A 16745-nucleotide genomic window follows, 5' to 3' on the forward strand; every position below is an offset into this window, starting at 1 on the left:
CCTCTGTTGGCTGTATCAGCAACATCCTGGATGTAATACAGAAGCCCGCGAGACTCCAGGCCCACTTTCCCCTCTGTAAACTGGCCAGCAATCCCAGCTCCTTTAAAACAAGGGGTTTTCATCACAAGAAGCCAACATCTGTGAAAACTCTTGTAAACTGGAGCATGTGCGGTGAGCGCCTACCACTGTCTGGCTCAATATTTAATTGAAAAACAGGCCAGAGGGGTTGCAAACCTGTCATCCCAGCACTTAGGAGGAAGGAGGAAGGGCTAGGAGTTCTAGATTATCTCCTGCTACATTAAAATGAAACCGCTAATACATGTTTTGGGAAATACTCATGCAGGTATAAGGATCTGGAAGATGGGACACTGAACTGTGAACAGGTATTCTCCTTGGTAGGCAGGCCTAGTTCTCTAGGTCGTCTTCCTCAAGTTATTCTGAATTTGATAAACAGCAAACATAGCTTCCTCTGTAAGGAATCAAAGCAAGTTTTGAAGGCTGCTGGCACGAGAAATTCAAGTTTCTTGGTAACCTCCCTGAACTGCAGCCCTTCCCAACCCTCAGGCCAGACTTGCAGCTCAGAAGTTCCCAGTGGGAAGTTTCCCACTCTAGGTAAGGGAAAAATAAAAGCCCTTATTTACTAAAGAGACAGGCCCAGAAACGGGCAGCAGTTCACCTGAGGTCACATAGCAGGGGTAGCATTGCTGGGCCTGAGTCCACCACTGGGGCCCAAGACTAAACAACTTATTTCTCTTTGCTTCTGGCCTACAGAGTGATTGCCAGAAACCAAACAGAAAGGTCACTTACAGGAAGCAAGTCTGTGCAAAATGATAGAAGCCTCGCCTGACTAGAGCCACATAAACTATTAGGCCATAATAAATATGATAATTACGTATGTGTGGGTTTAATTTAGACAGAAGTCTAGCTATTTAGCTATATATAGTGTTTTCTGTTTTGCTTCATTTTCTAGACAGGTTCTCAGTATGTAGCCTTGGCTAGCCTGGAACTCACAAAGATCCACCTGTCTTTGTGTTGGTTTTAAAGGTGTGTGTCACTACACCACCACACCCCGCCAAAAATATATTTTACAGTAATTATTTTATTTTTCTATGTATTTTTTTTTTTGAGACAGGGACTTCTTAATTACATAACGGGGACGGACGTGGAACTTGTGATTGATCCTCTTGCCTCAGTGTTGGAATTACAGATATATACTACCATGCCTGGTTTAAGTAATACTTTAAATACATCTAAAAAAAAGGTTTAATTGTAAAAAATGGTGCCAGTTTTCTAAGTGATCTTCCGCCACCAGTCCTCGTCCCATGGACCCTGGCATTCCCTAGATCCAAGAAGAGCATGTCCACAGCCCAGCCAGGCCTTGCCCATCATAGACACTGGTGTCTAGCCTCACCTCCATCCACCTGCCGTTGTCCTCTATAAAGAGGACACAGAAAGGGTCAGACTTGGAGGTGACGTCCCGGTCCAGCAGGTTCTGGCCACTCACTGACAGCTCCACTTTGCACACACAGCACTGAGAACCCAAGGGGATGCCCCCTGCAGTGGGAGGGCCCCCATCCGGAATGTAGGCCATGGGGGTTGGTGGTGGCAGCAGCAACAGTTCCTGGCAGTCTGGAGGACAGGATTGAGCGTCAGAAAGGGACAGATACTCTTCACAGGCTACCTCACCACAGGGAGGGCTTACTACTTGACCTTCAATAACTGAGTAGAGACTGGGTACACCGGTATAAGCCTGTAATCCCAGCATGCAGGAGGCTGAATGCATGGTTAACCTAGCTAGATTGGGCAAGACTCCATTTCAAAATAAAACAAAGAAGAAGTAGGTGGTAAGATGGCAGAAGGTGTGTGCGTGAGAGAGCGATGGCGAAGGCTTGTTAGAGGGAGAAGACAAGAGACTTTGAAGGAATACAGAATCTCTGAGAGGTATGGTCCACTTTGGTGCCTCTCCTCTGCCTTCTGTCTTTACCCATGAGCCATACACAGGCCCCTGTGTTGCCCATGTAGCAGCCACGGGGCATCATAGTAGACAAGGGTATCCTACGTGGCTGGTGCCAGAAAACCAAGGCTTCTCCTGAGCAAAGCATGGGTTAGCATCAGTGCTGCCTATGACGGCTTGGGTTTTTTTGTTTTTTTGGCCACTAGGAAGTGAACTTCTGGTAACCTATTGAAAACTGGACCTTGTTCACCGCCTGTTATATTCCTCCCACCATCCCAGGCCCACAGCTGGAATAAAGTAGCCTTCAGAGCCCATGTGAAGGGTGTGTGCACCAGTAAATGAACAACTATATCGGCCAGGGTTGATCCTAGTCGTCAGCATAGAACTAACCTCCCAGGCACCCTTGACTTCCTATCTGCCAACACAACGTCCCACCTTGGTTCTCTGAGATCACAAATGCGTGTGCGCTGTCATGGGTGATGTGCCTAGTTCCCAAACACCTCATAAAAGCGACACTAATATTCGGTCCCCTCACTGTTCAATGATTTGTATCTTCCCTAGGTTGCGGGGGAGGGGGGCGCTTATACCCCTGCGCCTTAGAGTATGCTAGGATCCCACCTCAGTCTTGTGGGAGACCTGCCAGTAGCTTCTCCTGAGCGCATGGGTTACTGAGCACATTCCAGCTCTGGTGTCATCTCTGGGGCTAGAGAGACTATGAGCCTCCAGTTTGGTTTAGTTCAAACACAGTGACAGGGACTGTATAAGTCTAGCTCTCTATGGGCAGTGAGGCAAGTCAGAAGCAGGGTTGGTATAATCTCGTTTGCCCTGTGTGTGTGTGTGTGTGTGTGTGTGTGTGTGTGTGTGTGTGTGTGTGTGTATGTATTCACTTGCATGTACATTTGGGAAGACCAGAGGTTGACACTAGGTGTCTTCCTCAATCGCTCTCCCCCTTGCTGTGTGTGCTGTGCTGTGCACAAGAATGTGGGGGTGCATGCTCCAGTGCCCATATCGGCTAGAACAAGATGCCAGGTGTCTTCCTCTGCTGCTCTGTCTTATCTCTTACTCCCTGGGGATAAGATCTCTCTCAAGTTCATCATTTTGGCTAAGCTGGATGGCCAGTGAGCACTGGGACTCCTCTCGTCTCTGCCCCCTGGACGTCAGAGTTATAGGCACCCACGGTCACGCCTGACCTTTTACATAGACTCCGCAACTTCAGACTCAAGTCCTCACATCCTCACACTTGCAGACCAAGCATCCCTTACCCGCTGGGCCACTTCCCAGGCATCTCCACCTGATCCCAACAGGGTCTCTTGTTGAAGCTGGAACTCACCTATCTGGCTATACTGGCTGGCCAGCCGGGCTCAGAGATCTGCTTGTTCTTCCCCACCCCCAACCCCCATGCCACACAGCCCTGGGATTACATATGTACATCACCAGGTCTTTTACATGGCTGTTAAGGGATCTGAACTCTGGTCTTCATGCTTGCACATGGGCCGTCTCCTAGTCCTTTAAAATGTTGGTATCTATATGTTTGTTTGTTGTCAGGGGTGTGGGTGAACGTCCTTGTCAGAGGACAATTTGGAAATCAGCTCCTTCCTTCCTGGAAGGAGAGAAGCCCAGGGATGAGCAAAGGTTGTTAGTTCTACTGGCAACTCTGCCCACTTAGCCATCACCCCCCACCTCCCTTGCTTGAGGTAGGATCTCATTATGTAGCCCAGGCTGTCCTTGAATTTATAGTCTTTGTTTCTGTCTGCTGCATGCTAGCATGACGTGTATCACCATGTTTGGCTTCCTGGCTTCTCAAAAGCTCTCTCTGTCTGCAACAGCTGTTACGCTAAGGAGCAGCAGCTGCTGTCCCACAGCAGACCAGGAAAGACCACTCCACAGAGCTCTACTCCCCAGACCGAAGCCCCTCCCCAGTGCAGCTTCCTAAGGGACTCTGCAAATAGGACACAGTAGGCACTGTGGTCCCAGGGACCTCCTGGCAGGGAGGGGATATGGAGAGTGAAGAAGCCAGTCTTAGCTTCCCCCTCCTACTGGCTGTCCCTAGAACCTCATTACAATCACAGTTCCCAAAGCATCAGGACAGCACTGCAATTTCCTGGCAGGATTTATTCTCGTTGGTTAAAATCAGTTTCTGCACAAAGGGCTGAGGAGCCATGGATGTGGTTTAGGCAGCGAAAAGCAAAGCTTCAGCTGGCCAATGGGCATCCAAGGTGTCCATAGGGGCCCCTGTTCTACCCGGGGTGGGCATGGGCAAGATCATCACCCGACTTTACATACAGGGAATGCAGGAAGAGAAAGTGGACAAGCACTGTCCGGGGCCACCCTTCGGGAAGCAGCAGGGGCTGCTTGAGGGGCTATCTCTCAATGCCCAAGCCAATGCAGACCTTCTCACCTGAGGAAGAATACTGGGCAAAGAAGGGACAGCCTGGGAACCCACCAGACCAGAGAGCATGGGACCAAGAGACAGGCTTAGACCTAAGGCTGCCGGGCAGAGGAACCAAGGACAAGCCCATTACGTACGTGTGTGTGTGTGTGTGTGTGTGTGTGTGTGTGTGTGTGTGCGCGCGCGCGCACGCGTGTGTGTAATTTTGTAGTGATAGGGGTTTGAAATTGGGGCCCACTATATGCAAGCTAAAAGTGCTACTAAAAGTACATACTCAAATGTTTTCTTCTTTATATATTAATATATATATTTTTTTTTGAGACAGGATCTTACTATGCTACGCAGACTAGCCTTGATCCCACTCTATAGCCCAGCAGGCCTTGAACTTGCTATCCCTGCCTCAGTTTCCCAAGTAGATGGGATATTAAGCCTGTGCCCATAGGCTTGCCCCAGTCCCCATTTTAACAAGGACCCAGAACCCAGGTCTTCAGCTCCTCTGGCATCACCTTATCCACATACTCCCCCATCACTGACATGTGGGCTTCACCTACTTCCTATTTGCAACACTGGCCCCTCTACAACAGATTTATTGCCTAGGCATGGACCCCTATAGCCCAGAGTTCTGTTCTCATATGGAAGGGGTCAGGTACACTTTCTGGTGTAGCGCACACACAGATCTGGCTACATGAACACACTACTCAACACCCCGCCCCCGATGAACAAAGGCCCAAGCTCACATGACCACTCTGAGGACACATCTTCATGGTCGTCATCAGCTCGTCCACATACCCAGAATCTTGCCTTTGTGACTGAACTAGCATCCCACCTCTAACTAGCCAAGGGCAAGGCCATGAGGGGCCTGGTCCAGCGAAGCCTAGGACAACTCCACCTGGGTCAGCTCCAGCGCCAGCTGAAGAAAAACAGCTCTGTGAATGGTGGGCGGGGAAGTGGACTCCTCCCCAACCAGGGGCAGGGCTCCCATCTCCAACTCACCCTCTGGCAGGAAGCTTCTGGATCCCCGAAATGGGGAGCACATGGTGTCTGAGGTTGAAACAGGCCGGGATCGGAGTGGCCCTTGGTGCCAGCCCAGCAACAGGGCAGGGATCTAGACCCTGAGGCCTGACGCAATGGAAAAAGAAACCACAGCCTGGTTGGGCCAGCCCCCTCCCCTCCCTCAGTAGAAGGCAGCAAGGTGTCATTAAGGAGGGGGTTGGGTCTGTGTGAGCATTGGGCAAGATGGAAAAGCTCCAGGACAGCACCATCTGCAGGTAATTTGGGGTTTGGAGCTGGAGGAGGGGGTGCAAGCAGCGAGAGCCTCTCCCAAGGATGATAGGATTCTTAGTACAGGTGTGGGCACAGGCCCCTGAGAAAGAGCTTGGAGTTAGGGATCCAAAACCAGTAGGTCCATTTCTGGGAGAGCTAATTGAGGCAAACGGAAGGCAGGACTTGGCAATGACCTGTCAGTGGTCACATATTCATTCAACAAACATTCCTTATATATCCTAGGATCGCAGTAACAAGGTAGTGAGTGTGGTAGAGCAGCTCATGGTGGCACAGCACTCAGGAAGCAGAAGCAAGAGGGTCATGAGTTCAAGCTCAGACTGGGCTATATACAGTGAGACTGTGTCTAAAATGTATAGACCCACCCAGACCATGCGTCTTGCCCTTGAGAGAAGAGTGGACTCCGGCGACATCAGAACTGAGCTACGTATCTAGAGAATTGTGGTTCTGGTCGGAACTCTAGTCATTCATGGCCAATGACTCCCTGCCCTCCCTCTCCCAGGGCCCATGGAACAGCCTCTTCCCACTCCTGGCCTCCTGCCTCCACTCCCCCTGCCATAGCCAGGCAAGCTGCTGTGAAATCTCTTCCGCAGTACCTCAGTAACTTTCCCCTGTGCAGTCAGAGGGACAACGGTCATGTAAGTCAAGTGCCACCACAGAATCTTCCGGATGTGACCCTTCCGGATCGCAAGTCCTTGCATCACCCCAGGTTGAGGAAGTCAGGGCGAGTTGATGGCTTCCATGCCATTCTCCCACGTTCTCAGCCAAGCTTCACTGGCTTCCAGTCCGATTTCAAGTAAGCCCACCTCCCCTTCAGCACTTGTGGTTCCATTCGCTGAAAACACTTTTCTTCTCTCGCAAGGTCCCCGTTGTCAGCGTTCTCGGAGGTCTGCCACAATCACGTAAGCCAATGTGATCCGTCTCCACACCCCACCATTTCTTTAAGTGATCGCAACTTAAATGTAGAACTCTTTTACACATTCCCCCATAAGCTCCCGTGATGTAGTTCTCAAGGGAGGCTCTGGCACCGACACCTGCCCCCCAGCATGAATGCAGGTCTGTGTACTCTGAACACCCAGTGAGCACAGTAAATGGACCAGGAGTCAGGAGCCCAGCGGCTGGCTGCTCCTCTGTATCTCTCAAAAGCTAAAGCTACCTCTCCAGCCTTGGCTCTCACAGCCTCTGAAAGATCAGAGAGAGACACACACACACACAGGGATACAAGAAGATCCAAGCAGAGGCCCAAGACGGGGTAAGGGACAGATGGAGCCCAAGCCCATTGACAGGGCATAGGTGCTTTATGTGGTTGAGGGACCTCTGCAGCTAAATCCGATGCAGGGATCCCGACTCTGAGGTGGTGGTTACAGGAGACGCCAAGTGAGGCAGGCTCAGGAGACAATGGGTTGCAGGGGATCCAGACAGAGGCAAGAGTGGAAGGCAGACAAGGAGAGATCTAAAGGGGCCCAGCAGCTGCTGCTCAGGCCCAAGATTCTCAGCCGTGAGGCTCTAGGGACAGGAGGCCCTGTGGGCCTACCAAAAAGCACTCCTAGTAGGATGCCACAGGTACTGTCAAAACAACATGCCTGAGGTTGCAGAGATGGCTGAGTAGGGAAAGGGCTTACCACACAAGCATGGGGACTTGAGTTTGAATCCCCAGAACCCTATAAAGGCAAGTTGTGGCAGTGCGTGACTACAAGCCCAGTGCTTCTATGGTGAGATGGTAGGCGGAGACTGGAGTCTCTCCAGAAGCTGACGGGCCAGCTAGCCTGGTATACACAGCGACAAACAACAGGTAGAAAGGGGATGACACTTGAGCTTGTCCGCTGACCTCCACAACAATGTGTGGTATTTGGAAGATAAAAAAGAAAAAAAAAATTCTGTTTTCAATGCAACCTCTAAGGAGCAAAGTGTTGCAAAGCCTTGCTAATGACAGTCACCCAGACATTTTTGGGCCTCTGACCAGTATGGAGTAGCAGTTAAATGCATTGACCCTGGGCGTAGTATCCTGCCTGTGAGCCTCTGGTTCTGCCATTTCTCCGCTGTGTGACCTCAGGATTATGACTTACTTAATCTCTCTCGTTCAGTTTTGCCCTCTGCAAAAAAGAAGGCAGCAAGGTATGTTCCTGGGCTGCTCGGAGGATTAAGATATTTGCTATTAGAGCGGTTCCTAATCTCTGGGGTGGAGTCGGAGGACCAAACAAACAAATAAACCAACAAAAACAAAAACCAGGTGATGTGCAGCCAAAGGAAAAGGGCAAGGGACTAAAACTGGTTGGAACGCACGGTTCTCTGTTACCCTCGTCTGCTGTGGGCACAGTGTACCCTGTCAGTTAGGCCAAGAGTGGAGGATGGGGCCAGGGAGTTGATTAGAGACTGGAGAATTTGGTGATAGTCCTGGAGGTTTCCGGCGAACTCTCTGGCTTTGACACCCTAAGGGTGACAGAAGCCACAGGACCTGGTGGGCGCCACCTTCTAAGGACTGTAGCTCTTAGCTTGGGGCTTCCCTGCTCCTAGCATGGTTCCCAGAAAGCACTAGCAGTGTACTATCTGGCCCCACCCAGACCTGCTCCATCAGAAGCCCTAGGGAGACACCCAACAACCCTGTATGAACAGGCCCGCAGGCAAGGCGGAGGAGGCCAAGCACACACAAACCACGGGTTTGGCAGGCAGGTGCGGTTTCAAACATGCTCCCTAGAGTGATCTGGAAACTGCCCTCCTGCGGCAGGATGGGAGCAAGGAGGCAGGCACCTGAGGCTGGGACAACGCCTTGGGGATAGCTCTACCTTGGCCTGCACGTGGCCTAGTTAAGCAGCCGTGATGCTTGGTTTCCATATAAGCCCTGCCACTCCTGGTTTAGATAGTAATTTTCTACTAACTAGAACCCTCAACTAACCAGTCGCTCACTCCTTGCCTGCTGGCCCCTAGGGCTGCTAAGTCCTCAAGGTTCCCTCGGAGTCTTGGGATGGGTCTCGAGGGCATTGTCATCCCACTGACCAGATGCAATCCCAGATGCCAAGGCACAGGAACTCAGAGGGCAAGCGCATCGTCAGGACCCTCCAGAGACATGGAGATGGTAGCTTGTCTGCATCTATACAACAAGAGGCTGATTTTTAAAGAATCAGTTCATCGGACCACAACAGGGGTAAGCCTGAAGTTGGGGGGACACCATGGGCTGGAAACAGGAAAGTTTTTTTTTTTTGTTCGTTTGTTTTGTTTTGTTTTGTTTTTTAAATATGTTGTGCTCCTAAGGTCCAAGACCTCATCTTAAAGGAAACTCAGTCTCTGGCCATCCATCAACTGGATGGGGCCCAGGTGCTAATCCACTTTGCCCAAAGCCCGATTTAAATGTTAATCGCATCTTAAGCATACCTTCACAGAAACATCTAGACTGGTATTTGGCTAAACAACTGGTCACTATAGGCCAGCCAAGTTCACAGAGACAGTAAAGCCATCCGAGCAACCTTGAGCTTTGAGGGGCAGGAGATGGGGTACTGACTTCTCAAGTGTGGGAGCACCAGGATACCCCTGCCTGTCAGCTCCAAGGGAAGGGGAACGTGGACATAGCCACCCCAACAGAGACAGATTTGAAATAGAGGAGTCACTATAAGGCCCAATCCCATTCTGAGTGCATAGTGAGCTTTACCTTCTGAACATCCCTGCTCGAGGCCCTGTGACCATGTGAACCCCACCCACATCCACTGTCAATGGAGATTGGATGACGGTTCCTGCCTAAACGGTTCCTGCCTTCTGGCTCCTGATAACTGCTCTTGATATCACTCTCTGGGTCTTAGAAAGGATCCACTTTCCAGACTGATGGGACCCTGTTGAATCTTTCTCTCCTTCTCCCTCTCTCCATCCTTCCCCCTCCCTCTCGTGTGTGTGTGTGTGCGCGTGCGTGCGTGCGTGTGTGTGTGTGTGTGTGTGTGTGTGTGTGTGTGTGTGTGTGTACAAGTGCACACATACATACAGGCAAGAGGACAACCTCGGATGCTATTCCTTGAGGTTTCTTACTGGCCCGGAACCTGACTGCTGAGCCCCAAGGATGGATTCACCTGTCTTTCCAGCTAGGGTTCTAGCAACTGAACTCAGGCCCTAGGGCATTGCAAGCACTGTACTGATGGAACCACCTCCCCAGCCCCTACATCTGCTTTCTTACCCATGGGAGTGTCGGGACACACTGAAAACTCTGTTTCACAATGGTAAAAGTCTCTTGGAGGGAGGCTCCCTTTCCCTCTCAGGACAACACCTAGTCACCCTGGTAGGGCTCCCATGGTCCCCTCCCTCACCTCATGTCTTCACTACATGAGGTTCCAATAATGCTTTTCTGTGAGTCCCCACTTTCTCGTCCTCCACCTGACACCTTTTACTCTTCCCGTTCAGCTCAGTAGAACCAAGCGCAGTATCACCGTGTACCAGGCCCATCCCGATCCTTATGACGGTCAAAATTGCAGAAAGCTGACAGGTCTCGTGCTGCCGAGAATGCAGAGTGACCAGAACTCCTACAGTTTGCCAGAGGCAGTGGGATCTGGTGCAAACCCTTCAGGAGAAACATCTGGCAGGGCCTGCAAGCTAACTCCCGACACGGACGTCCACCAAAGGACCCACGGGACGACAGCCACGGCGGCACTGTCTGTGTTGCTACCCTGATCCAAGATCAGCAGTTCATGTGTCAGCATGAAGGAGGATATGCTCTCCCTACTGGACTCCTTAGGTGAGGTTAAGTGTGGACAAAAGAAGCCTACACCGTTGAAAGGGATGACAATGGTGACAGGCCGCAGGCAGCATAAAGCAGATGAGAAGGGACACCAGGAGTGGGGCTGCGTGTTCCCATCGCTGGACCCAGCTGCTGTTATCCCAGATGCACAGCTCTGCCATGGTACCCTATGTTGGGGGCGATTCTCTTTCTTTTTTGAACTGCTGGGGATTGGGTGGAGGGCCCTGTGCACTGTGATGCCAAGCCCCATGCTCAGCCATTTTGATTTTGAGACAGGGTCTTGCTATATAAACCAGGCTGACTGTGAACTCACAGTACAATATTTAATACTCCTCCTGCCCCAGGCTCTTGAGTGCTGGCTGGGAATACAGGCATGTGCCACCACAGCCAGCCTCTCTTTCTGTTATTCCCAACATGGGTGTGGACAGGAGGGGAGCTGAGCAAGTGAAAGGACACGGTTGAAGGAGGGAGAAGGTATTATGGAAGCCTAGGATCGCAGATCCACAAAGTTCCTGGGCCTGGGGATTATTGGACTTTTAAAAATTATTTCTTTTGGGGCTGGGGATTTAGCTCAGTGGTAGAGCGCTTACCTAGGAAGCGCAAGGCCCTGGGTTCGGTCCCCAGCTCCGAAAAAAAGAACCAAAAAAAAAATTATTTCTTTTATGTATACACATGTTTTGCCTACATGTATATTTGTGCACCATGTGTGCGTGTGTGTATGCATCTGTGTGTGTGTGTGTGTGCATGTGTGTCTGTGTGTCTGTGTGTGTCTGTGTGTATGTGTGTGTGTGCGTCTGTGTGTATGTATGTGTGTGTGCATGTGTGTCTGTGTGTATGTATGTGTGTGTGCATGTGTGTCTGTGTGTATGTGTGTGTGTGCATGTGCGTCTGTGTGTGTGTGTGCGTCTGTGTGTATGTGTGTGTGTGCATGTGTGTCTGTGTGTATGTGTGTGTGTGCATGTGTGTCTGTGTGTGTGTGTATGTGTGTGTGTGTGTGTGTTGCCCACAGTGGCTAGCTAGATAAGGTATCAGATCCCCTAGAACTAGAATATGGATGGTTGTAAGATACTGGGAACTGAACCCAGGTTCTCTGCAAGAGCAAAAGTGCTCTTAATCTCTGAGACATTTCTCTGGCCCTGTGGGCTGTTGGGGTTTTGTCTGTCAGTCTGTCTGTCTGTCTGTCTGTCTGTTTTTAGACTCTGGGTGTTCTAACCTTGATACGTAGATCAGGCTGATCTGCAGCTCCAGAGACCCTCTTGAAAGCTGGGATCAAAAATATGCCCTACCACACCTAGCTAAACTCTGGGATTTTGGAATAACGAGTTCTTAGACACTCTGGGCTAAAAGGGTGCACCTTGCTTCACCTTCCAGCCATATAAGAATCCCGACCTCGGTCCTACTACTTCAATATCCCTGCTTGTTAGGAAAGGAGGGATTCAGAGTCAAGACTCCTACTCCCGGGGCCTTCCCCGGGCGTCTCGGTGGCTGTGTGGTTCCTGCCAAGTGGCATGCAGCCCCAGGAGCAAGCAGCCACTCACTCTGGACAAAGCGATGAGGTCGTGGAACTCTGCACATAATCCACTCTCTACTTCAGATATGGCACCGGGCACTGTGCTTAAAAGACACCACACTCTGCCAGGCAACCAGGCCATTATGGGGATAAATATAGAAATAGACAGCCAGGCGAGGAGGCTGTGGCAGTGGGTTGGCTCTGATGCTCTCCTGGGACCCTCGGTTTCTGCCAGGCCATACTGGGAAGGAGGCTGGTTAACATCCACCCAAACTCTGGTTCCCTGTGCAGCTCAGACACCTAGGGTCTTCCCAGTGATCCTACCGGGACCGGCCAAGTGGTCCAGCAGGTAGCTGTTCATGTTAGGTCCTTCTCACCACTCCCTCCTCCTTTCTAGGTCTCTGCACTTCATCTGCAGAGTAGGCTTGGGTACCATGCCTCTCTCCTGCCTCCTTGGAAGCTGAGGGATGGACGCGGAGTTCTCTGTGTTGCCGAGAGCTCTGAGCACTTAGGGGACCTCAGGAGTGAGTCTGGTCAGAATGAGGCCCCTAACTAATGGAGAGTTGAGGGTTTGGTGACCTTGTGGTCAGAGATTGGGCTCAACCTCTGCTCCCCCAGTATTGTGTTCACACCCACCAGGGGAGTACCATGGGGCAACTAGGCACTGCCTCGTGATGTGAGGATCTTTCTCTTCTATCTGTTTCTCTGACTGTGAAGTAATAAGGCATGGCCGAGCCTCCTTCGAGACTTGGGGGTGTGGCTGTAGATACATACCTCTCTGTCCTTCCTAAGCTCTCCAGCCCAGGGGCAGAGCCTGCCTGGACCACAGTTACACCACTAGCATGTGGCTTTCCCTAACCCAGATGGCCTGCTTGGAACACTTCTAGCTAAACAGTTTTTAGCTTGCCCATTTCTGAGATGAAGAAACTGAGGTCAGAGACGAGAGGCTGGAGCTAGAGTTCAGTGGTAGAGCAGTTGACTGATCATGCTTGAAGTTCTATCCCAGCACACACACGGTCAATTAACCAACCAATCATAGGAAAGAAGGAAGGAGAGAAGGAAGGAAGGAAGGAAGGAAGGAAAGAAGGAAGGAGTGAGTAGGTGGATAAACTGAGGTCAGAGAGATTAAGAAACATCTAGGTTAGGTGGGGAATGGATAACACTTCCCAGTATTTCTCAGTCCTCTGTGGGAAGGCAACGGCAGCAAGGAGTAACAGTGGCTACCTATAACCTCCAGCTTTTTGTGCCAGGAAATCCCGCCCTGTTCTGACACACACCTTTCCACACTCCTTCCTGGCACCCAGCATAATGAAACCAGTGTCCCTCCAGGGACCAGAGGTGGTAAGCTCACAATCCTTCCAGGTTGTCACCTGACACTCGGGACCTCATTTGGGATGAAGGGTAGACTTCCATTCTTCACACAGCGTTTACTGGGCACCTTCTATGTTCCAGATACTGTTCAAGTATGACGACTTCAGATGGAAAAACACCCAGGGAAAAACACAGTAAAGCAGAGGGATGGGGATGTCTCCTCCCTCCTGTCTCTTCCTCTCAGATACCAGGTGACAAAGATGTGGCTGCGGGTGGTAAGTAGACGGTACTCTAACACACTAACCAGTAATTTCTTTGACCTCCACGGGAGCCAGATTCAGGAAGCAATCAAGAGCAAAGGACACAGAGGGCACCTCTAGTCCCAGCTCAGTCCTCAAGCCTTGGGAACCTTAAATTGTCTCTCCTGGACAGCAACGGGTGGACCATGATTAGATGGTCACCATCACCAGCTTGCCCTACCTAGATGGTACCTCATGCTTTTACAGAGACCACACGGACCTCTCTGAAGCCCAGTGCTTCTAGAGGTGTTCTGCACCCACTTCTGCAGCCCCGGCCTGTCTGGCAGGTCTCGGCAAGGGCAGAAGACGGGATGGAAGGAACATTTAGGAAGTCCCAGCAGGTAAAGAAACCCTGCCCCCTGACAGGAACACAATTACTAGAGAGTGCTTTTTGTCTTCTATGCAAGCCTCAGAGCCCAGTGAAGTCAGCTCCAGGTCGGGGCGATGGGCACCTACACAGGATGCACCGTAGAACAAACCTTCCTACCCAGGCCCCTCTGGCCCTAGAACAGCTCAGAAGTACCAATATCCAGATTCCAGGACTCATCTCTCAAGGGCCAAAAAAAAAAAAAAAAAAAAAGAAGAAGAAGAGGAAAAAAGAAAAATATCCCAGAAGGAATGTTGAATGCAGTCATGCGAATCAAGTGTACTAATATTCCCAGGAACAATGGGATGACAGCTGTTCCCAAATGCCGCCCGCACCAGTCACAGTGCTGACACACAAGCCCTTTGTCATCTAAACGGATCCTCACAACTACCTTTAAGGAAACACACAATTACCTAGAACGAGAAGGGGACAGAGAGTGCACACCTCACTATGATACAGATAAACCGAGGCTCCATTTTGGTCCTCTTCTTCACGTGGTCCCCTCGGATTTTTAATGCTCACAGCATTGGGGGAGGGCTTGAAAGGCAATCACAGACCCTCATGAAGAGTTCCCCACTTGTAAGAATACCTGTCCTGTGTCCTGGCCTCCCCACGGCTCTGCAAATGGGCTGCCATCGCAGTCTGCCTTCATTTCACAAATGGAAAAACACCCAGAGCCAAAGGGTGTGTGTGTGTGTGTGTGTGTGTGTGTGTGTGTGTGTGCGCGCGCGCATGTGTGTGCATGTGTAGAAATGCATCTGATGAACTCTCCCACTCCAAGGGCTCATCACCACCTAAGGACAGCCCAGGAGTTCACTGGGCCCCCTGCCAGGGTGCAATAAACTCGTGCTTTAGTGTTTGTGTCTGGTCAGTTTCCAGGAGGCCCTGGAGACCATCCCACTTTATAGAAACCGGAAATGCAAAGTTGAGGCCACCATACTACTTCTGGTCACAGAAAGGTGTTCAAGGCCAGGTCTCTCATGACTCCCATCTTGGAGCTGTCCATAGGCCATTAGAAATGACAACCCAACCAAAATGCCTCCCTTCCTGCGGGAGAAGGGCTCTCATCCAATTCAAAAAGCAGTGTTTTTGACCTCAAAAGAGAAGTTGCAGCCAGGGGACCAGAGGCCAAAGAACATAGGACTAGGAGCTAGGTGGCACCTCTGACCCTGACTCAATCCTCGAGCATCCATTAGGGACCTTATATTGTCTCTCCTGGACAGCAGCTTCCCTACCAAGATGGCTGGATGACCAGCTCCTCCCACTTCGACACACCAAGTCCCTTCTAAGCCCGTGGTGAGGGAGCTATATTCTGGAAGACTTTGGCTGTTTAAAAGGCAGAAGGAGGGACTGTCCACAGGTAGGAAGGCAGGACTCTAACCCTGGAGTAGGAACTTCTCAGCAGAAAGTCTGCCTGGTAACAAGGCCTCCAACCACAGAAGCTGTAGATGCCTCCAGGGACAATATTAATACTCTCTCCCGTCTCTGAGAGGGGCAGTATAATACCCCTTCCCATCTCGGAGTGACAGCTCCACACCCCTACATGATGGAGGTCTATGGTCAGACAAAGCAAAGGGCATCTGGGCTAATCCTCAAAGGCCTTTCCCTTTCCCCTTCCCCCAGAATACTTATAGGGCAGGAAGAATCAGAGTACAAGGCAGACCCTTTGAATGGCCACCGAGCTCCCGAGCTCCCGGTTGCTATTGCACCTGTGACCTTGGGCACTCTCAGCCTCCTTTTGAGGTAGCCTCTTATCCAAAGACTAGCCATCTGTACCAAAGACAGGATTCGGGAGGAGAGGGGAAGAGAAGGAAAGAGGAGCATTAGTCTCCTTTATTTTTCCCAGGAGCATCGCTTACAGGGATGGGAAAAAAGGGCTTCTCACTTCCTCCTCCACCCCTTGAAACACACAGGTGCCAGACAGCTTTTGCGCAAAAACTAGTTTGCAAACACACTCCGACTTCTGGAAAGCCGCTCAGCACTCTTCCCCATCTCATCTCCCACATTGGAGCAGGGAGTCGACCCTAGGGCTGATACCAAGCAGGGCCAGGTCCGGGTCAGGGTGGGGTCAAAGGGCGCACTCTCCTCCAAGCAATTGTGCTGACGGCTGCGGTCGCCAGCTCTCGGTGGCCCTCCAGACACCTAACGGTGGAAGAGGGTCTCCCAAATAGCTAGCCGGTGTCCCCGAAGCTGCCCATCCAGCAGCCCCCCGCAGACGGGCGCCCCCGCGTGGCCGGGTAGGAGCTGAGTCCTCCGGGGCGTGCTGCGGGGGGCGGTGGCCAGGGACGTTGGAGTCCCTCCCTCAGAACCCGCTCCCCTCGAAGCCCCAGGCCGAACTTGGGCGCGCTCAGTGCCCGGCCCACCGTCGCCGCGGACCCCACTCACCGCGCTTCCCCAAGCCTCAGCGTGCTCCGGGTCGCCGGGGCATCCCCGCGCGCTGTGCTGTCGGTCGGGCGGCGACACGGGACAGGGACAGGGCGCTACCCGCGCGGCCGTACCCACTCCTGCGCTCGCCCGGGCTGGGGCTGGCCCTCCTCGGGCCGCGGCTGCAGCACCGGCTCCTCCCTCCAGTCGAGGGAGGATGTGGGCGGGAAGCGGGAGCGAGGCGGGCGCTTCCTGGAGGGGCGGCTCTCGGGGCTGCGCGGGAGCCTGTCCGACTCCCGGCTGGTGGCCCGCGAGGACCTGGACACAGCAGGCTGCCACTCTGTGCGACGCCGTGGATTCGCACCCAGCACCTGGCCCGCCGCTCTGGGCGTCAGGCACCGCCGAGCTCTGTGCGTTGTGCTCCGGCTGTAGACGCGAGGACCCAGGGGTGCGATCTCCTGGCCCGCTAGACCCCGAGGCGCCGCCCGTGGCTTTCGCCCCAAAGCGGGCAGGGCTGGGCACTGAGCCCTCGGGGAGACGCCCAGTACTTGCTTCC

General features: G+C 52.1%; 1 protein-coding gene across 2 annotated transcripts in view; it reads right to left on the reverse strand.

Moving 5' to 3' along the window:
* Cpne2 (copine 2) overlaps positions 1-16387 on the reverse strand; it is a 37635-nt gene extending 21248 nt beyond the window's left edge. The window contains 2 exon segments of one of the 2 annotated variants that reach the window (NM_001256466.2): positions 1412-1629; positions 16211-16387. In NM_001256466.2, the coding sequence (NP_001243395.1) occupies positions 1412-1591 (180 nt within the window). In that variant the 5' untranslated portion in view covers positions 1592-1629; positions 16211-16387. 2 annotated transcript variants of the gene reach the window in all.
* Between the last annotated feature and the right edge of the window lie 358 nt (positions 16388-16745).

This window comes from Rattus norvegicus, chromosome 19, assembly GCF_021556685.1.
Source record: "Rattus norvegicus strain SHRSP/BbbUtx chromosome 19, alternate assembly SHRSP_T2T, whole genome shotgun sequence".
NCBI lineage: Eukaryota > Metazoa > Chordata > Mammalia > Rodentia > Muridae > Rattus > Rattus norvegicus.